The 22,892-nt window shown below is 34.8% G+C and overlaps 1 protein-coding gene across 1 annotated transcript in view; it reads left to right on the forward strand.

Moving 5' to 3' along the window:
• The window catches only part of DNAH8 (dynein axonemal heavy chain 8), a 115,532-nt gene that overhangs the window by 90,026 nt on the left and 2,614 nt on the right, over nt 1-22,892 (forward strand). Inside the window, exons 76-90 of the mRNA XM_054629253.2 lie at nt 308-413; nt 1,239-1,491; nt 1,592-1,782; nt 2,162-2,283; nt 4,256-4,374; nt 5,667-5,869; nt 6,820-6,893; nt 9,165-9,317; nt 11,795-11,950; nt 13,985-14,101; nt 15,262-15,363; nt 15,739-15,899; nt 20,463-20,619; nt 21,144-21,296; nt 21,382-21,571. Coding sequence (XP_054485228.2) covers nt 308-413; nt 1,239-1,491; nt 1,592-1,782; nt 2,162-2,283; nt 4,256-4,374; nt 5,667-5,869; nt 6,820-6,893; nt 9,165-9,317; nt 11,795-11,950; nt 13,985-14,101; nt 15,262-15,363; nt 15,739-15,899; nt 20,463-20,619; nt 21,144-21,296; nt 21,382-21,571 — 2,257 coding nt within the window. The remainder of the gene's footprint in view (nt 1-307; nt 414-1,238; nt 1,492-1,591; nt 1,783-2,161; nt 2,284-4,255; nt 4,375-5,666; nt 5,870-6,819; nt 6,894-9,164; nt 9,318-11,794; nt 11,951-13,984; nt 14,102-15,261; nt 15,364-15,738; nt 15,900-20,462; nt 20,620-21,143; nt 21,297-21,381; nt 21,572-22,892) is intronic.

The following is a 22,892-nucleotide window of genomic DNA, read 5'->3' on the forward strand; positions in this document are numbered from 1 at the left end:
TTGGGAGGCTCTTAATATATATATGACTGTCAGTACAACACAAACAATTAATTACCTGGATTTGACATTGATAAGATAAATCACAAGATACTGAATAAACACTGCTTAAACAAACATTTGTTATTAAAAACATGTTTTAGATACCAAGAAAAGTAAAATGTACATTTCATGACTGGATCCAACTCTTCACCTCTACCTTCAATCACAATTCATTCACTTGAAAAATCGGAAACTGAATTTTAAGTATCTCTCATAAAAGTTGCACCCCATAAAATGTCATGCCATTTTCTTCTTTTTCCAATAACAGGAACTAGAGGCAGAACGAATTAAACTCATGGAAGATGTAACTTCTAATAAGAGGAAGATGAAGGAACTGGAAGACAATCTTCTTTACAAACTAAGTGCAACCAAAGGTTATGTATCAAAATATTAATCAGATTAGGCAGATAAAACTAATTCACACTAGGTCTTTCCCTTACAGATTTTGGTTTATCCATCTAAGATTTAGTCAGAGAATGTACAATGGCAGGAGTATGAGGACTGTGAGGGATTTGGTGCTATAACATGCCACTATGTGCAACTCAGGACACCTGAGCTTAACACCTAAACAAGTTTTTTGAAATACATCTATATTTTTGAGAGCTTTCTGCCCCTCAGATGAGATCAGGTATCTGAACATGGGCAAATCTTTAATCCTTTAATGGAAATATAAATTGGAATGGCCTGGCTTAAAATTGCTTTGAAACTCTTCTGCAGTACATTATGAGCCTGAACATGACCACTTGCAATCTCTGGTGGAAAAAGAATCTGGTAACAGAAAATCTGTGAGTAACTGCTGGAGATTCATGCATATTGTTGAATGACCATTTCCCTTAGGACCATAAGTCTTTTTTACTTTGAGAGTGACAATGAATAGACTTCAAAATAATTTAAATCATTTGTTGACTATGTAGGTTGTGTGGATAAGATAGGATCTTCTCTAGTATGTGTTGCAAAGCTGTTGGTATAAATACATTTAACATATTTTGAATGAATTTTCTCAAATATATTGGATGTAAAAATAATCTTTAGTATTACATATCCTATCGGGTCTCTATTTTCAAAGCTTTCTGTAATTCAGTAAATAATTTCATCTTTTGAAATCAATTCCTATAATTTGGCCTTTTGTTTTATATATACATATGAAGTGAAAATATTGTTACAATAATATCCTAAACACCTAGTATTTTACTTTTCAGGTTCACTAGTGGATGATGAATCTTTAATTGGTGTCCTGCAAACAACTAAGCAAACAGCTGCTGAAATAGCTGTCAAGTTGTCTGTGGCAGCAGAAACTGAAGTGAAGATTAACACTGCTCAGGAGGAATATCGACCTGTTGCTACACGTGGAAGCATTCTTTATTTCCTTCTTACAGCAATGAGCATGGTCAATAATATGTATCAAACTTCACTGGCTCAGTTCTTAAAGCTGTTTGATCAATCTTTAGCCAGGTAGGAAGACACAGATTTTTCCTACTATTCAGATGTTTGCCTTTCCAGTGTATTTGCTCTTATTCATGTGGTTTCTTTGTGCTTTGTTTTCATGATTTAGGTCTAAGAAGTCTCCTGTGCCTCAGAAAAGAATCTCAAATATTATTGAATATCTTACTTTTGAAATTCACTCATATTCTGTTAGAGGCCTGTATGAAAACCACAAATTCCTCTTTACCCTCCTCCTCGCTTTAAAAATTGATATTGAGAGAGGACATGTGGAAAACAGAGAGTTCCAAACTCTCATTAGAGGTAAGTTTTAAAAATTGTTTTATGTGTAGAACTAATTCAACTTTTTTTAACTTTTATGCCATTTCAAAATCTTATTTCTTTGTCTACGTGGTTTCTATCAACATTTCTGTGGGAACTGGGCTTGTTCAGCTTGGGAAAGGGAAGCCTTAGAGGGCACCCAATAGTAGCCTTCCAACACCTGTGAAAAGGCCATTAATAATGCTAAGTTATTCTTTGGTATAAAATAAATGCTAAGTACACAAGAGTACAGTTAGCATCCTGGAGAAAATTACTTAGGTCAAAATATATAAATTAAAAAGAAATGTCAGTTATATCTTGACCCCTGGAATATCATGTATTTCATCAGAAAGTACATTTCATCCTGTGTTTTCATCCACAGGAGGTGCAGCTTTGGATCTACAGACTTGCCCACCCAAACCAAGCCGCTGGATTCTTGACATGATATGGCTAAATCTAGTGGAGTTGAACAAACTTCCACAATTTGAAGAAATTTTGAACCAGGTGATATCTTCTAATTATCTTTTTAATGTTAATAACCAGTTTTGTCATCACAATTGTGTTTCCACAAAAATACAGAATAACAGAATAGAGACAATTAGGAAGCATGAATGGTGGTGCGTTTATTTATGTTCTTTAGGGTATTTGGTATTATAATAATTGAAGTAGAAAAAGGAGAGAAGGAACAGGAGCAAAGGAAACAGGAAGTCAATAAAAGAGAGATAGGATAAAAAGGTAGAGGTATAAAAAAGTCTCATAAAATTAATCTGAGTATTAGGTTTTAAGTTACAATTTTGTCTGTCTTGATTTTGGTGTATTTTTACAAGTTTGCTGCTTGTTTTTAAATACTCATTTCTGTTCCAAGGGTAACATTTAGATATGATGAGCTGGCTACAAATGCCATGTTTTACATAGGCATGCATGAACTTACATGCACATAAGCTTGTGAAGTTCAATTTGTTAAATTTATTTTTCTTTTTTAGTGCAGTTAAACCATTCCCTAAGCATTTCTTGTATCTAAGTGCTCCTTGTTAATCAGGCTGATAGCCAGGACAGTAAGTTCTCCTTGCTGTTACAGCATTGGCCAAGTCCATTTTGTGATGGCCCTGGGGGTTAGCAGACATTTTAGCTCAATGGTTACCTGCAAGTGGTCCTGGCTGTTTCTAAAACCTCTATCAAGGCAAGAGTTGGATACATACTAGTGCAATTCTTCCAGTTTTTGGTTTCTTGAGGTATCAAAATAGAATATTAAATTAGGAGAAAGTTGGAGAAGCTTTAGTTAGGTTGTTCACTCTGGGTTGTTAGGGCACCAGAATCCTATTTCTATAAAAGTCCTTTCACCAGGACTTTTCTAGAATGTGTGTAAACAAAATTTTAGACTCTGAAATACTTAGGTGACTATGTTACCACAAAAGCTCTTCTTTTTAAATTAATTTTTTAGCACTGTCTTACTTTTGCCAAGTAGTTGCAAAGTTAAAAAGTGGCAATTAAAATTATTTCAGTCATAGATAGAAATGGAATATGGAAGGGTGCCAACTAGGATATCACTTAAAAACCCAAATATTGTGAAAGCATCTTTTTAATACTTATTTTTATCCATTAGAAGTGCTGTTTTATTTGATTAATCATATAAAATAAAACCGTATCATTATTCATTTAGATAAAAAAGAAAATTATTTAAAGTGACCAAAAAAGGACTGGGAATGGTATGCCTGGTCCTCAAGAGGTCTCCTGTGCTTTTCTTTTTCTCATGCTAGTCTCAATTTGTTTTTCTCCTCTAAAAAAAAGTAAGTCCCAGAGGCCTAATTTAGGACAGACATCTTTTGTTTTAAACCTTTAGCAGTGCATTCCTCGTTCTTTTTCCAGTGGTCTGAGAGCATTGCAGCAGCTGACCCTCCTCAGTCCCTGCATTGAAGGCTCAGTTGCATTTTCACTATGTTCTTCCCACTGGTATTCCTTGTCCTATTAGGTCAGGGGTCTAAGAGGTGCCTTATATTGTGATGATATTTGTGGTCAGGTTTATTCTTTCTCAAGCCAAAAGCTTACTAGAATCTGCTACTTTTAATTTTTGATTCATTGGCTGGATAAACTGCACTGGGACAAATTTTTCTGGTCCTCTTCATATTTTGTGACCAAAAGGAATAAATTAATCAATCACAGGGTGTTCCTCTTGTAGTATAGAATCCTCCTGCTAATTACTGATTTTTTTAAAGTAGATGCATGTGTTTGGGAGGGGAATGCATAGATAACTGACTGACTTGAGAGTCTGCATCTTAACACTGAATGCAGCAATTGAATTAATATTATTTGTAGTATTTTAATAGAAATTCTCATAGCATATGTCTTAAATGCTATAGGCAATGTTACTTTTAATATGTCCTAATATAATAATGGCCTCTCATTAAAAGCTACATTTGCAAGGGGATTTTACTGCAACTGAAATATATTTATTTGTGTGTTAATGTAACAAATTTAGATAGCTCACAGTGATAAGGCATGGAAACACTGGTTTGATAAAGATGCCCCTGAGGAAGAAATTATCCCTAATGGATACAGTGATTCACTTGACACCTTTCGCAAGCTTTTACTCATCAGGTGAGCATCTTTAGAAATTTTGGGAAATTACACAGTTGCAACACATCTCAACCTATCAGTATGCTCTTATCATAATAGTGTAATTTCAGTTATCTCTGTGTGACAATAAATAGCAATTCACTCACATGAAATATGTTTTTATTCAATTACTTCAGAGCTATTTTCTGCCATCTAAAGGTATTTATAGAAAATATTTTTTATAACTTTGCTTTTATGCCAGGAGAAATGCAAACTGGATTGCATGATGCAGCCTTCTTTGAGAAGCCCATGAAAAAGTAGAATATTCCAGATAGTTTTCAATTTTTTTAAATTAAATTTCTTTTGAAATTAACTATTTTAAATACCTTTAAACAAGTATTAAAATATAAAATAAAAAAGAGAGATGGTGAAAATCCAAAATAAGTATTCAAAATCCCATGTGAAAGGTGTGCTATAAATTATATTTTTTTTGCACCATATAAGACCTCTAAGATCTTGGGATAAAATGGATTTCCCCAAAGAAGCATTCAGCTGCCTTATACATGAGATCATATCTTATTCCATTCATTTTATACTTCCCAAATGCTGTAACAAATAAATCAGATATACTAATGAAATACTGCAACAATATTATTTACTAGACTGTGATTTGTCTTTGGAGCAGATTCAGCCTGTGCCATAAAAAAGGCTGAAATCTGATGAAAATACCACATTGTTTAATGCTCTACACCCTAAGAGGGGAGGGGACCATCCAAGTCCACAGCATTTAAATAATCTTCAAAACTTGAAGATTGTCAAAGTAATATATTTTATCCAAAATTAGTTGTTTGTTTTTCTATGGGAAAAACACTCATCACCAGCACAAATACAATCCAGTGCAAAAGAATTGAATTTGTACCCTAAAAGGCTAAATGACCAAATGAATCATCTGCAGAGTTTTACTAAAGGGCAAAGAAAATCTTAACATTTTCCTCTTTGTGTTCTCAAATACAAAAGTTCTGTTTAAAATGAAGAATGTCCCAAACTAATGAAGGTGCCTAGAAGAGAAAATTCCAATGCAAATAGTTAAGGCAAAATTGTAAGCAACTGGAAAGTATCATAAATAGAGGGAAGACCATCAGCTCTGCCTGTTATAATGTCTGTAAAGACAAACCTAGAAACATATATATATATATGAATGTGAATGTATGTATACATATATATCATTATTTTAAAAAATCCCCCTAATTGATAAAAATAAAATTTCTAATTTGAGTCTGATCTTGGAGGAAGAGGCAGTGAATTTATATCTTTGTATGTATTTTATTTTCTAGGTCTTGGTGTCCAGACCGAACACTTTCCCAAGCGAGGAAATATATTGCAAGTTCCTTGCATGAGAAATATACAGAGCCAGTTATTTTGAATTTAAGAAAAACTTGGGAAGAAAGTGACATGCGAACACCTCTCATCTGTTTCTTGTCTATGGGATCAGACCCAACTGACCAGATTAATTCCTTGTCTCGGAAGCTTCATCTGGGTATGAAAGTAATTATTCATTGTCATATGTTAAGGCACAGATGGGCAGTGTAAGTAATTTCAGAGATGATTTTTCCTGAGAAGTATTTCTTGAATTCTCTTGCACTACTGTTTGTTCCTAAAATATCATCTTAGAGATAAAATAATGTTTTAAATAGAAGACAGTATGCTAAGAACCATTCTGTGTGAGGTTGGACAGTAATTCAAGTCTTTTTTTCATAAATTGTTATCATCCTTCCTGGTGATGATAACTTTTTAAATCCTTATCTTGTAAAGCAATTAATTCTTCTTTTAAAGTCCTGTTATGGTGACAATAATATTTTCTTGTTTTAACTCTTAACTACAGGTAACTTAAAATCAGTAATCTGATTAAAATATTACTTTGTAACAAAAAAATAGTTACAAGGTCTACATTTGTATATTCTGGACTTTAGTTCTACATTATAAGGAAGTTTTGAAAAAGTGTGAATACGAACTGAGTTGAGAGTAGATCCCATGTATTCTTGACATTAGTCACATTAATGTGTTCATAAATTCAGTTTTACATCTTTGCATTGTGTTTATGTACACCTTGAGAAAAACCTCTGTTCATATTTCAAATGCTCTGGTGTTGTTAAAATTTGTCACAAATTCACATTCACAGTCAACATTAGTCACAGTCTTTAACTTCTGTAAGTATATTGTCTATGTGTATTTCAATGTTGTTATACAAAATGTCAATGTTTAGAAAATGTATACAATGTATACAGTGTCAATGTTTAGAAAATGCTATACATTAATAGCATAATATGATGGCGAAGGGCTTTCATATTCTTTCATATTTATATATTTTTGCATTAAATTTATTTAATTGTGCTGTATTTATATCACTGGTTGTTGGACTGAATTGAAATTCTTACTTTTTCTCAATCATGTAAGTTCATTAATCTTATATTGTCAAATATGTTATAGAATGTAGGACCATCTCAATGGGCCAAGGACAAGAGGTTCATGCACGCAAACTCGTAGAGATGTCAATGGAACAGGTGGGGAAAAAACATTGCAACATAAGTTGATTGTTTTGGTATTCTTTTACACCCCTTTAGCATCCAGTCTATAATATTTTGCATTTTCATCTTACTATCAAGCATATCTCAGGGTGACCATGTCTTTTTGAATGCCTGAGTTTAAAAACATTTCTCTGTGGCATATATATGTGACAGTGGAGTCCAAGGCAATGCCTCTGGCAGCAGTGCTACTGAGCAGCTTCCCAAAAGCAGCACATCCCTTACTTATCACCACACTCTTAACAAAGGGTAAAAGGACATTGAGGCCTGGTCCTGTCCAGATCCCACCTCTTTATTGGAATTTTTTTTCATTTTTTCCCCTCCCATATAAGAGATACCTGGATTTTGCATAGCTTCTACTGAATGAAATGGTGAGTGCACATGTAGCTTAATGTTGTAGATACAGAAGGATGTGCTTGCTTCTAATACTGTTTCACATTTTTCTTCCAACACTGCTAGTGACAGGACTGCTTACTCACCAGAATTTGGTGTCTCCTTTGTTTAATTGTCGATCTTTTGGCTTTGAGTCCCAAGCATGTCTAAGAACTTCTAAACAATATATAAGAATTTTTCTTTAGATGTTGTAGTGTGATTTATTATGGCAGATCATATTCCCCAACACTAAAATCATGAAAAACCTAAGTAGCGGCTACAGATTGATACTAATTGAAACTTCAAATACAATATAAAAGTTTTAGTGCAAAGGTGGTACCTTCTGGTCAGCTGGACACTTCAAGGAGTTGTGGACAGTCTTTCAAATGAAGACATACAGCCATAGTTGCCTGCAAGCTCAAAATATGGGGTATCAGTCATATACCTGTACTTTGGAGGGGTAGAATATCTCCAGTAATAGAGAGCAGAACATGAGTATTGGCATATAGATGTACACCAATTTGGAAAAAGAGAAAAAAGAAATATCTTTATAGCAAATGAAAATTTATATTATAAGTGCACACATACATCTGGTATTTCTTTTTTTGTATGTCTAGAATGGTCACTGTAAATGCCCAGTTCATAGCAATGGTGAAAACTGGAGCATCCCTTCCTTTCTTTTGCCCTTAAATTGAAGCACAAGGACGCTAAAAACAGCACTCCAGTAGAGCTCCCAGTGACAATTTCTGAACTACATGCCTTGGTGCTGAAGGGAGGAAAATATGTACATCAGATTTGAAACTACTAAACTACATATTCACTAAAGAATTAGTGAATATGAAGACAAATACCTATTTGGTTTTTTTGTACCTCTGGCCAAGAATACATAATATGATTAAAACTGCTGTGCTGTGTTACAGGAAGATAATTTTCAAAAACTGTGTTTGATTCATTTGGAAATGTATGAAATTGATTAAAGATCTCCCTCAGAAAAGTTGATCCCCATAAAAGAATGAAAAAAAACCACCTTCATTTAATCTTCTTTTTTTAATATCTATCAATTCACCACAAATATGTCAATTATATTTTTTCACCAACAGTTACTGATGTTTTTTAAATGAGCTAAAACAAAATTGCAAAAATGAAATTACAAGCTGTAATGAAATCCACTGTCTATCACTGTTTAGAACTGATTAAATAATGTCCCATTTTAATATCAGGCTTCTAATTCATCAGACTTCTAAAGTGATGCTAAAAATGCTGATTGGATTTAAATTCATAAACAAAAGTTTAGAGAGACAATAATCCAACTAGAGCTTTTATGCAATTTGAGAGATGAATAAGATCAAAATAAGTGGAGGTTGAATTTCATGCAAATGCCTTTATTGCATATAAACTAATTGGAGTTAAAAACTTTTAGAGTCTTATTACCACCTCTTTGCACTTATTTAGATTGTGTTATTAACAAATCAGTTTTTAAAAATACGTATTCCGTTAATTTCAGCTGTTACTTTTCCACTCACATTCTTTTGGATCTGAGAACAAGATTGCTTATCACTGATGTTTTGCTGGGAGAGTACAGGAACCTCTTTTTGCCACTAGATAGCACTGATTCTTTACTTACAATATTGAGCCTGGTTATGTTATTTCATTGAGAAAAAGATAATGTGGAAATAACTTTTGCACTAACTTATCCTATTTGCTTTATCTGTGCCAATATCCTATAATATCAAAAGAGAATATATATTTAGGAACAGAACAGAACTTTAAAAAAATTACATGGAAAACCAAATTTTATTCTTATATAGACAGCTGGCTTTAGCATTATGAATAACTTGTTCTTAATATTATATGGTAATAGTTGATATCCTTGTTTAGGGAGGCTGGGTGTTACTTCAGAATTGTCACCTTGGACTGGAGTTCATGGAAGAACTACTGGAGACACTTCTTACTGCTGAGATCCAGAATGACACATTTCGAGTTTGGATAACTACTGAACAACATCTTAAATTCCCAATTACACTGCTACAGGTTTGTTCAAATATTTAATTCAGGTATTTAATGAAAATTATTCAAATTAATTATGTAAATGGCGGTAAAAAAATGGAGGGGAAAAACCCAAGGAAAAAATGGACTTTTGTTACAATGTAAATATCACTTCAAAAAGGAAGGTTACTTACCAGTAACCTGGAAGTTCTTGATGATGCATTATGTATGTGTGAGTCCACACTGTACACAGTCCATTCTGTACACAGAAGCACTTCAGTCTAAACTATCTGGCTTTACTTCTATCCCTTTTTGCCTGACCAGGTGCCTTGTAGACAGATTAATGCCCACAAATGTTCTTCCAGAGAAAGATTCCAGATTCCCCTAAAATAAAGAAATGAAGTGTAAATGGGACAGAACACACATGGATAACACATCTTAGAGAACATCATCTACCTGATCCCTTTGGATGAACTATAAATGGCTGCTCTGTAGATCTCAAGGACACGCTTTTTATCACAACCAGGAGAATTGTCTAAACTCTTACAAAGTACGCTTAAGTACTGATGAAGGTTCCCAACACTCTCATTGGGTCTTAATGCTACTTAATATCAACTGTAATAGCTGTATGTTGACATTCCTATGTTCCCTTTCCTCTAAAAAACAGTGGAAGTCTCCTTAGTCATTCTCATTCTCTCTGAATAAAAAGAGATGCCTCACCTGATATCCAGCATGTAAAGGGGGGAAGGACTCCTGTCTTGAAAGAGTGTAGAGACAACCTTCAGTAAGAATTGTCCATCCCCATGGTCTGTGTATGGAAAGCTAGCTGTATGCACTCCTGTGTTCTCTCAAAAGAACAAGAAATCATCCTGCATCTCCAAGGGATTTATGAATAGTGAGGTGTATGGACACACAGTTTGCTAAAAGTGAGAAAAGAACTCAGAGGGTTGCTAGATCAATTTCCACTGTGTTTATCTTAAATATTTCACATGTGATTTCCCACTATATATTGTCATGTTACCTGTTAAAATGTTAACATATTCAGGAATTCCAGAACAAGAATAATTGACAAACCAAAGCCCCTTCTCAGATGAAAAGAGAACAATTTGCTTTGCTCTTTTCAATATAGAATTTTCATCAATACCTGAACAGGATATCCTTTGAAATGTGGAAACATTGATTTTTCAAGTGTTCCAATCCAGTCCAACAGTAACAGCAACACAGCTCGGTGTGTCCATGGGCTGCCTGGCCTGTCCTTCCTGTGCAAGCTGCCATGTTACCCAAGCTAGACAGACAAGTATTTACAGTTGGAGAAAAAAAAAACCCTTTATTTTTATTTGAGTACCTACAGCATTTTTAATCGTCTTGAGCAACAGAGATTCTGGTAGGGCCAGTCTGTGTCTGAACTAATAAATTGTTCCATGAGCATTATCCAGCACTGGAATGCAATAGCCCATAGGGGTAAGTAGTTACAATATTCTCTGATGTGAAAACCTGTGCTTCCTAGCACTTTTCCAAATAATTTGCAGGTATGGTTTGAAAATGAAAATGGTGTAGCCATTCTTCCCATTTGGTAGTTTTGCATGAAACTAAGGGGCTGAATTCTAAGGGGCTGTGGCAATTTACTACCACAAATATGGATTCAATGTCTACTGACAATAGTATCAGGAATATTCTCTGATGAATCTAATTTGCTGCTGTAGACAGACACAGAGCCAGAGTAGCCACTGTGAACACAAAGATCTGATCTGATGGGTGAGATTTCATTGTATTTACTGTGAAATTCTGGGAACAGAAATACTACACTGTTCTTGTCATTATAAGGGATGCTTCTCTTGCATGATTCAGTCATTGAATCAGGGATATAAAAGCCTTCTGAAAAGCACAGTGACTGCTTTTATGTCATTGATGATAAATTTTAGGTGCATGGCCAAGTGTCAGTGATGGTTTTAACCAAAAGAAATTAAAGGTCTATGTTCAAAATCCTTTGTGGCCTAATCTAGTATGACTGCAGAAGAGAAGGGTTTGGGAAGACCTGTTTGCAGCCTTGCAGTACTTGAAGGGGCCCATAGGAAAGATGAGGACAGACATTTTAGTATGGTGTGTTGCAACAGGTCAAGGGATTCTGGTTTTAAACTGAAGAAGGTTTTATTTAGATTAGATATAAGTTTTTTACAATGAGGGTGGTGAGGCACTGAGACAGGTGGTACCCAGAAAGGTACTCCATCCCTGGAAATATTCAAGGTCAAGTTGAACAGGACTCTGAGCAACCTGATCTGTTTGAAGATGTCACTGATCTTCAGGGGGGTTGGACTGGATGGCCTTTAAAAGGTCCTTTCCAACTTAAACTATTCTATGATTCTGTGTACTCCTTTTATGCAGTTTAAGTACATATCAACTTCATTTCTACAAGGCTTCAGTTATTTACATTTTATTTATAACTAGTAGTTGTGACATTTTCATATGTTGCTATTTTTGTTTCAGTAAACAAATCCAATTCCTTTAAATTTTTCTTGTGACAGATTGCTATAAAGTTCACAAATGAACCTCCACAAGGTATACGTGCTGGACTGAAAAGAACATTTTCTGGAATTAGTCAGGATCTGTTAAACATTAGCAACCTGCCTATGTGGAAACCTTTGCTTTACACCGTAGCTTTCCTGCATTCTACTGTTCAGGTATTTCTTAAAAGGTTTGCAAATAGTGGTGTAATATATGGAGTCACTCTAATAGAGGTTCCTGAAAAAACACATTCTGATATTTATTGTAGCATCATGCTGCAGGATTAAAGGTTTAACGGCCGTAATCTGTATTTCAAGGTTCATTATTATCTCTTTCTTTTTTTTTTTAATAGCTTTTAAACAATTCTCATATAATGGGCATTTAGAATTTTTTTTTCCTCATCTAACTTCAGCTGATGGAAAGTTAGTCATTGGGTATATGGGAAAAATTTCTCTCTGTAGTCAATAGAAATAGATAAGCATGCTGAAACAGAAAACCAGCTTATCTGTCACAGCTGTCTTTCTGTAAGAGTGAATATTTTTCTAGAGATAAATCACTTTCTCCATTGATTTTAAAGGCAATCCAGATGCCTAATTTAGGGTAGCTATTTTCTAGATGGCTAAAATTAAATAAAATTCTTATAACATCTGTGCCAATGTGTTTTCTACATTTATTCCAGTGTGAGAGCAAAGATATCTATACATTGTACTTTAAAGAGAAATGAGTTTTGAGATCACAATAAAGACTAATATTCTGAGCTCTCTGAATGTACCACCTTTTCAACAAGGATCTCAAAATAGTTACAAACACTGTTTAAGCCTTAGGTTCTACTGAGCATCTTGTATTTTTTGGTGTAGGCAGCTGATGAGAGAAGGACAATTTTTTGATGTTCACTGTTACAGCATTCTCCATTATTTTCCTTCTTCTACCCTTTTTAAACAGTGAAAAAGTTGTTCTGTTTACTGCTTTGGGATTATACTGTTCTTGTGGAACTAGAAGATCTATGCTTATTCAACCCATCAGTATTTTTAAAAACTATTATAGGTATTCATCTATTAAGAAATTTTATGAATTGCCAACCAACAAGCACTATATACATTGTCCTGCCTTTAAAGTGACCAGTTCTTAATATCCTTTGGTGACAAGATCATGATGATAAATATAGCTTAAGATGTAATTCAAAAAACTTTGCAGGAAATCATTACACTTTTCTGCATGGTATTATTGGTTAATGCTGTCTCATCTGCTTATAAGCAGATGATGGTTCCCAACACTCTCATTGAAAAATAAAAGGTGGGGTTTTTTTTCATTCTAGTTCTTTTTAAATATTGTAGCTAGGGTACCTAAATGTTACTTCAGGTGTCAAAGACTGTCAGTGATTAGTGACCTGGTAATATAAAATCTGATAAATATGTTATTACTTAGATAATTTTAAAATGTAATTTATTAATTTGATAAATGTCAGCACTATTCATAAATTTAGTTCTTAACTTCTTGGATTAATTTGTCCTACATTCTGAAAAAAAAATCACTGAGCAAATTAACTGAGGTGGCTTTAATATACTTGTGAAAAATCTAAGTGCTAGATGTTGAAAGTGTTTGGGCTACAGAATATTTATTCTTTACTTTCATAGTTGACTATTTTTCTGTTAATACAACTGTTATCACTTTATTTCCAAGTAGGCATGCAATAATATATTTCAATAATGTAATGGTGGCAACCTTAACATAAAGTTATGAATTTTGAAAACATGTACATTAAAAAAACCATATTGAAAAAATAAGACAGAAGTGGCAATATAAAACTTTTGGAAAACTGAGCATAAATATAGGAGCTTGAAAATTTTAAATATCATTAGTCGATAGTATATGTAAAAAGAAGAGAAAAACTGTACCATGCTAAATTAATTAATTATTTAATATAAAAATCTCATTTTCCACACAGAAGTATGGCATTGTAAACCTGTAGCTTTCAAATTGATTATTAAAGTTATTAATAAATTATTTTGTTGCTTTTTCTATAAATAGTTATCCCTCATGGTATAACTTAACTGTATTATTGATATGTTTGAAGCATACAGCTATTTCTTAGGCTACATTTCTTCTCCAGTTCAATTCTTTACTCCACTGGTATTGTTATTGAAATTTATTAAGGAAAGAAAATTATAAGTTTTTTCATAAATATATTTGGTTTTAATTTTATTCCTAAGGAGCGACGCAAGTTTGGACCTTTGGGTTGGAATATTCCCTATGAATTTAACTCAGCAGACTTCACAGCCAGCATTCAGTTTATAATAAATCACCTAAAAAAAATTGACATCAAGAAGGTGAATGCTAAAATCTTTATATAGTACATTTAAATGCTTTGAATGGCAGCAGAAATTGTTTTTTCCTCATGTTTATCATAATTTACTCATTGCTATTCATTTAGTGCCACTTCTAATGATCAAAGGTTGAGATTCTCTGCAAGAAAATCAAGCTGAAATATTTTATGTGCTGTCATGCATGTAAAAATAAGTATTTGTTAAGAACATTAAAATTTGTTTTTCTTTTTCACTGTATCCAAAATTAACAAGTCTGTATGTTATCTGTTTTGGAAAGGGAGTTAAAATATTTACCAAATTTGATAGAGCAAATCAAACCTCTCTACAGCTACCATTTGATCTTCTACTGCTTAGCAGGGAATAGCCCTTCCTTATGAAGCATCACACAGCCAAGAGAGAAAAATAAGAAACTGGGGTGGTGTGGGGAGGGTGGAATGGGGAGTAAGAAGAGAGGCAATAGCAGCTGTGAGTGATTTCAGGTCAAAGAAGTAATAATTAATATATATATTTATATATATCATATATCTATAAAATATATTATGAGATTTTACTTCTAGAGCTCAAGGCATATGAGGAGTGGCTGAGGGACCCAGAGTGTGTAGCCTGGAGAAAAGGAGGCTCAGGGGTGACCTTGTCACTCTCTACACCTCCCTGAAAGGCGGGTGTAGCCAGGTGTAGGCGGGTGTGTGCCTCTTCTCCCAGGCAACCAGTGCCAGGACAAGAGGACATAGCCTCAAGCTGTGCCAGGAAAGGTTTAGGTTGAACATCAAGAGGATTTTCTTAGTAGGGTTGTCAAGCATTGGAATGGACAGCCCAGGAAGGCTGTGGAGTAACTGTGTCTGTAGGCGTTGAAGAAACAACTGGACTTGGCTCTCAGTGCCATGGTCAAAATTGGTGTTTGGTCAAAGATTGGATGCAATGATCTTAAAGGTCTTTTCCAACATAAATGATCCTGTGATTCTCTATTTCTAGTAGCAGGATCAAGCCCAACCCTTCTATAAAATTACAGAGTTGAGCTCAGTAAATACATTAGAAGTAATGTATTGTTATATAATTTTTCAATTTACATTTCAGAATATTATGAGCTTCAGATTGTATTTAAATTAAAATGTTCTTCTTATATATAATAACTATAGTCTTTCATGTACTTTACTTGCATCCAGGGGATATCATGGAACACAGTGCGCTACATGATTGGAGAAGTACAGTATGGAGGCCGAGTCACAGATGACTATGATAAACGTCTTCTTAATTGCTTTGCAAGGGTAGGAGAGCTTGGAAATACAGTTATTTGTCATGGTTATTGGCAGCTGTAATACAGAAATCAGAAGGTTTTCTTTCTGCTGAATATGCATTTCACCAATTTTCAAAGTAAAACAAATGTTTCAAAACATCATTTTTTGGCAGTGAGGATCTTTCCTTTGGTTCCTCTTTGGTGAGGAGCAGAAGCTTAAAAAGACTCAGCTGGAAGTCAAACCTAGCAGACATATTCTTAATGATTTACAGTTGTAATAAAGTAAAATTAGATGCAGTAGCTGAAACAAGAACCCTAATCCTCCAAGAGTAAAAGTGAGGTTAAAAAGCCCTCTAAGTAGCAAAATAATTGCTGTCTTTCTTTTTTCCCCATGGATTTTCCACAGGTATGGTTTAATGAAAGTATGTTTGACAGCGCTTTCTGCTTTTACACTGGCTATAAAATTCCAGTATGCAAAACTCTGGAACAGTACTTTGAATATATCCAGTTACTTCCTGCCATGGACACCCCAGAGGTGTTTGGTCTCCATCCCAACGCTGATATTACGTAAGTAGGTCTCAACATATTGAAAATGGAGAATGTTTCTTTTAGTATTTGGAAACAAATTCCTATCAAGTGTTAAGTAAAGTCTATTTTGCATTGGAAACCTAGGATTCATGTGAATTTCACTGTTGAAGTGGAACACTTCCTGTTATGTACATTGTTATAAATGCAGTATCTTCAGCTATGTTTTATACGTCCTTTTAAAGCAGTTGGAACTCTACTTACTCCTCACGATTTTACTTTTTTAAATTGAAAATATTATGAAACTTCAATATGAACACATGATCAGTGGATCTCAACTAGAGAAAGTTTCTAGTATTGGCTTCTGTTTCAAGCAGTTTATTTTTCTGTGCACAATTGTTAAATGATGCTCTGGATTGTCATTTGGTTTATAAGCATGCCTTTGGATGCAACTACAAACTTACGTTGCAGTTGGTCTGGCCATTTCCTTTATTTAAAAGAGGCTTTTCAACTGCACCAAGTACTAGCTCCACTTAAAATTTTATCTTTGACTGAATTCACTCTTTCATTCCAAATAATCTGTGTAACAGCTTAACCTTTATTTCTTTCTAATATTATATGCCCTGTGAAAGGATATGAACATCATAATATTTTTTCACTGATGTTCTTAATAATTTTTCCATGAAATATTGCATTTTTATATGCAGTATGTCCACATTCCACCTTCATTGTTTCTTCACGTAGCTATTTTTCTACTTTTAAATATTCAAATGCAGAGCTGCTATGAAAACCTAACATCATCTAATATTTTTGGATGAAGCAATAATTTCCCACAATTTTTCAGTGTCAAAGTTGAGAGGCTGATGCCATGTCAAGAGGCCTGTATTCTAGGTGTGCTGTGAGAAGAGTGCACAGTTTTATTGTCAACTCCTTCTAGCACATACCGCTCTTAATATATGCTGGTGAAGAAAAGAATCTGAGAGTAGATTCTGTTTCAAGTCATTCCCTGATACTTGCAAGGCCTCCCTTCAGAAATGATTAAAGAAGAAAGACGAGCCAGGATTTAACAGAGAGCTAAACAAAGTCTTGAAGAGAGACATGCTGTAGATCCAAAATTAGGCTTGTAGGAGAGCTAATTTATAGGAGGAAACTTGAGACTAATACTGTTGGAGGAGCTTTAGTGAGTAGGAACAGCTCTCTAGTTTCTCTTCTGTGCTCGGTTTTCCTTCCACTTGCTACCTCCACATATTCCTGTTACTTTGGCCCCTTTTTTCCTCCTGTAGATTTTGCCTTGTAGGTATTTCTTTAGAGTTTGGGGAAAATGTTTAACGGCTTAAGGCTTTTTTCCATGTCTTATCATGGTCTGTTATAAGCAACAATTGCTGTGTCTGAATTTCGTCTTTGACGCACAGACCAAATGGATTAGCATCCCATACTAAATACATACATTAGCATCCCATATAAAATTCTATTCAAATTCTTCTTATAAAATCTTATCAAGTCATCTCAGAGTATGCAGAGTATGCAGAAGGCTAACTGCTGGAATTGAAACCCTGAGAGAGCCAACAGCTCTGCATGCTACTATTACTGAGGACAAGAAAAATCTTATCTCTCACTGATTTACCGAGGCAGTTTTACATTTCAGCCAAAAGCTCAATCTGTTGGCTACAATTGTAAGGCTTCAATGAATTTCAATGCTTTCATTTAGGATTAACACCTGAAATCATTGAGAATGATTTTAACTTGCTGTATGAATCATAGGCTCTGCAAAGCCACATAGTTAACAGGTACCTGAGCAGGAAAGGAATATTCTGACAGTCTTCTGCCAAAACCCTTTCCCAACTGGTTCCCTTCTAAATCTTTAAATGTAGCTGAATTTTTGTTAAGCTGATGAATGTAAGGTTTTGAACACCGTGCTGCAATAGATATTGCTGTCTTCTATAAAAAGCTGAGGCAATGGTTCTGTCACGTGCATTTTTTCTTAGTTTTCACTTACAGTGAAAATCCCTGATGCCACGTATTCCAGCTATCAAATAATGATAGTATGTTACATCCAAATTCTTGGGAAAATACTCTTAATAATGTTTTTTGGAGCTCAGAATCCACAGAAAATTAATTTTCTTTTTTCATCTTATGACACAATTTGCTTTACAATACTGTTTTGGGGGAAAAAATATATAAATACGTATTGAGTGCTTTATCTTACGTACTTTAAGCAACACTCACACTATAAATGAGATTCGTTTAATGTTGCTGTATCTTCCTTTCTGTTTACTCTAGACTTGCTTAACAGTAATAGAGAAAAATAGATCCTTGTAAAGTGCAATTTCTCTCATCACAAAGCAGACATCTAAAATACATGAGCTGAATAGGGCAATCGAGACAAAAAGCTGATATGGAGACATCTACACATAAATATCTACATGTGATGAGGGTCAACCCATCACGTGCAAATTATTCCATGCTCAGGAACATGGTACTTCCTCTACAGACTTCTGCCATCTTTTTATTGTTATTGTTTGCATCTATACTTCACTTTATTTGCAATCTAAAGTAAAGTGAGATTTTCCAAAGCCCAGAAAAAATTTTTTGCAGAGTGGTTTTTATGTTGAATATGGCCCAGTGGTATGTAAATGAAATTCTTTCTTGGTATTTTAACCTCACTTCCGCAGTGGAAAATTACTTTTAATTATGTAAAGACCAAGATACATATTTTTGTCTTTTCTATTTTTATTTACAAAAAAGTCTTGTTCAAAGAGTAATTATTATTTATGCAAGATTCACGTAAGTTCTCCTCTTCAGAAGGTTCCTAGCTTGTGTCATTTAAGAAAGGAATATCACCAATCAATATCACCTTTGATTCCATTCCTTTGCTGCTATTTCTCAAAAGCCATTCTCTCCTTTTCCCCAAAGTTTGCATACTGCCTTCTTTTTAAAATAGTTTCTATTCCTTTTTTTTTTTTTTTTTTTTAGATTTAGAAAGACCGTTTTTTAAATTCTGTAATTTATTATAATTTAATTGATGTAATGATCAGGGAACCCATACCTTCTAGATAAAATAGTCTGATGGCAGAATTGGAAGAATGGTGCTTACAGTATGAAGAGGAAGGTTCACATATCTCTAATCACTACTTGTTAAATCAACAAGACAAAAAGGAAAGGTTACAATCACCAGTATGTCATCCAAATTACCAATAAAGCCATGAGTCCAAGAGAATTTTTATCTTTTCTGCTCATACGTGGTCTTGAATAAATCTTTCATTCTTTTAATGGGGCCATAAATTGAAAAAAAGCTTGAGAGTTTTGAGTCTAAGGGTTATGAAAAGGGTTATGAAAATCCTTGAAAGCCCCCGCCATTCCTATTTTTAGAAGCAGAAATTATATCCTCAGAGAAGCAAAATCCCAGTAGTATTTCTTCCATTTTTCTGATTTATAGTCTTTATAATTGCATTCACACCTTTTTTTTTTTTTTTTTTTGCTAAAATACTGTAGTATCTAGCTTCTCTGGTATTGTGACTTAATCCAAAGCATCTTTAGGTGCTTTAGTTCACACTCTATCCTTGGTTTCTTGTCTTATATAATTATGTATGACATCTATCCTCTATCACACATTCTATCCTTGGTTTCTTGTCTTAGATAATTATGTATGACAAAGTAATAGAAGGAGATGGGTATCATAGGAAAGTTGAAAAGTAATGTTGACATGCAAATCTATGCTTTGAATCAGTGTAAATGTATGTCCTACATCACTCATTGATGTCTGCTCCTCATGTAGCTGATTCCATAAGGTAAAAGTAGGCATTGCTGACACTTCAGTACTTCAGGCTTTCTTTCTTATTTCCTCTCATAGCTCTATGCCACTGGATAGCACTCCAACAAAAATACTCCTATAATTATTCTGTTGAAGGACTCATGTGGTCTACCATCTTTCATTATCCAATGCCACATAAATTTAATTCACATTTTTGTATTGACTCAGAACATTAATTTGCATTAGCACTGCCCATGCTTCACTATGGAATAGAAGTTTTTTACCTGCAGTGCTGTACATCTAGCAGCCCTTGTCATTAATCCTGAAACATCTGAAAGCAGAATGGATTTACTAATTATCAAAGGGGCAGCTTTCAGAGTTAGACCTCCACCTTTTCCTGTTTCTGCATTACACTTTTAAGAAGTAATTAAATGAGGCAAATGTTCTTCCTTGTTACAAAACTTTTATTGCTTCTTCTCAACAAATAGCTCTTTAGAAGACATTAATCAGGAATATGCCATTTCCTTCCCTTTCCTCAGAATCCCTGGTATCGTAGGTTTTTCTGCCACGTCACAATCTCAGCTTGCAGATCTCCTTCTTATCCCTGAATTAGGCACACAGCAAGTGTATAACAGGGAAGAGGGAAGTTCATATTCTTTAAAACTTTGGTAAACGAAACCTTCATGATCAGTGTATTATGCAGTGTATTATGGTTGGTGCAGGATGCAAAGGAAACCAATTTTGTGCGAGTTTTGATTTGACTTCATGGCACACTGTTTTTTGTCTGTTCTACAAAGTTATCATTAACTATTAAATATTCTGTGTAATTTATAGCATGTTCCTCACCCTCTCAGATACCAGAGAAATACATCAGCTGATGTTCTGGATACTATTACCAACATTCAGCCTAAAGAAAGTGGTGGAGGATCTGGAGAAACTCGTGAATCAGTTGTTTATCGTTTGGCTGAAGACATGCTAGAGAAACTTCCTCCAGATTACATACCTCATGAGGCAAGCTAACCTTAGTCTTTTCCTACTGTTCTCTCTGTTGAGTTTTCCCATTACACCTTCCAAAAAAGAAACACCGAATTGTACAAAAGATCATATAAATAGTAGCAGATTCAAGTAAGGAACCAACAGCCTTATTGCTACCAGCATGAATTGGTATGAAGTTTTTTTATCTAAAATCAAGACATCTAACAATTGGCTATGGAGATATGTTGGGGAGACTACACTTGGATTTGCAAAGCTACTTGGGAAAACAGAAAAAAGTCAGTCTTGACATTTTGTGATAGCAGTCTCCTGGGCCTTCTGGGTGAAGTCCTGTTCTAGCAAAATCATGTGTAATTGGGTAGTATCAGAAAGTATCAAAAAGTAAAAACTGAAGCAGTTTTAAGGAGATAAATGTTAGTTGAATAATACAGAAATATAGTATTTACTTTTCTGAACACATGGGTAGTTAAAATGTTGCAAACTACAATGGCATTTAAACAATTTAGACTTAACTGAATTCCTTCTGTGCTTTTATAATTTAGGTAAAGGCTCGTTTAGTTAAAATGGGAGTACTAAACTCCATGAATATTTTTCTTCGTCAAGAAATTGACCGCATGCAGAGGGTGATCACAGTTGTCCGCACCAGTCTGAATGATCTGAAATTAGCCATAGATGGAACTATTGTTATGAGTGAGGCAAGTAAAGTGCTTCTACTACATATGGAATACTGTGCTTTAAAATATTGATTTATTTACTTTGAATATAATTTAATTCTTTCAGAATTTAAGAGATGCACTTGATAACATGTATGATGCTCGAATCCCTCAAGTATGGAGGAGAGTATCTTGGGAGTCTTCCACACTTGGCTTCTGGTTTACTGAACTTTTGGAGAGAAATGCTCAATTATCTAATTGGATATTTCAAGGAAGACCAAAGGTGTTTTGGATAACTGGATTCTTTAATCCGCAAGGTAAGGCTACTGAAAAGACTTGAGTAGTAATGTATTGAATAGTATTATTTCAATGGTTATGCTGCCAGCGTTTGTCACAGGAGCCAAGATGAAAAATGGGTTCAATGTGCACTTACAGCCCAGAAAGCCAACCTTAGCCTAGGCTGCACTGAATGGAGCATGGCCAGCAGGGCAAGGGAGGTGGTTCTGCCCCTCTGCTCTGCTCTGCTCTCATGAGAGCCCACCTGGAGTTCTGCATCCAGCTCTGGGGCCCTCACAGAAAGGATGTGAACCTGCTGGAGCGACTGAAGCAAAGGACCATGAAGACAATCAGAGGGCTGGAGCACCTCTCTTATGAAGGCAGGAAGAGAGAGTTGGGGCCATTCAGCCAGGGGGGAAAAGGCTCTAGGGGTGACCTTTATAGCACCTTCCAGTACCTAGAGGGGGCTACAGGAGAGCTGGAGAGGGACTTTTCACAGCTACATTTAGTGATAGGACAAGGGAGGACAGATTTAAACTGAAAACGGGTAGGTTTAGAACTGATACTGTAAATAATTTTTTACTGTGAGGGGTTAAGGCATTGGAACAGATTGACAAAAGAAGTGTGGGTGCCCCATTCCTGGCAGTGTCTAAGACCAGGTTGGATTGGACTTGGTCAAGTGGAATTTTTTTTTTTTTTTTTTTTTGTGCGACCCTGACCATGGCAGATGAGTTGGAACTTGATGATTTTTTAAGGTCCCTTTCAACCCAAACATTCTATGTGATCCTATGGTTCTCTGATCTTTTAGTCTGACCCAAAGCCACAGTTTTTTTATTACAAGAAGGAAAACATATGGTTAATAAATAAAACACTTAATCTTGCTGACATATTGTAGCATGATATTATACAACTTCTAAAGAAAGTATCCTTAATAATAATGATATAGCTTTTCAGGAAAATACTATTTTTCTCTGGTTTGAAGCTGTTTAACTTATTCTAAACTGTAAGTTGCGAGTATGGAAGAGCTTTAATCTAGAGCAAGATGTTACAGTAGCAAGAAAATGACTTTTTACAGTACAATAAGAGCAATCACTCACTGGAACAGCCTCATCAGAGACATGGTACAGTCCCCACTTCTGGAGGTTTTCAAGATGTAATTGGATGGTGCTAGATAACCTCATCTAGTCTTCCCTTTCCCATGAAAGGTTGGACCAGGTGAACTTCCCATGTCTCTTCCAACGTGGGCTATGAACGTGCAATAGAATCACAATTTATAGCAGTTCTTTGTCTTTCACAAAGAATCATCAAAATGTATGTATCCATTTCACAGGTTATTTAATGAACAGTTTCTTCAAATCCATC

Source organism: Agelaius phoeniceus, chromosome 3 (genome assembly GCF_051311805.1).
Source record: "Agelaius phoeniceus isolate bAgePho1 chromosome 3, bAgePho1.hap1, whole genome shotgun sequence".
In the NCBI taxonomy this organism is placed as follows: Eukaryota; Metazoa; Chordata; class Aves; order Passeriformes; family Icteridae; genus Agelaius; species Agelaius phoeniceus.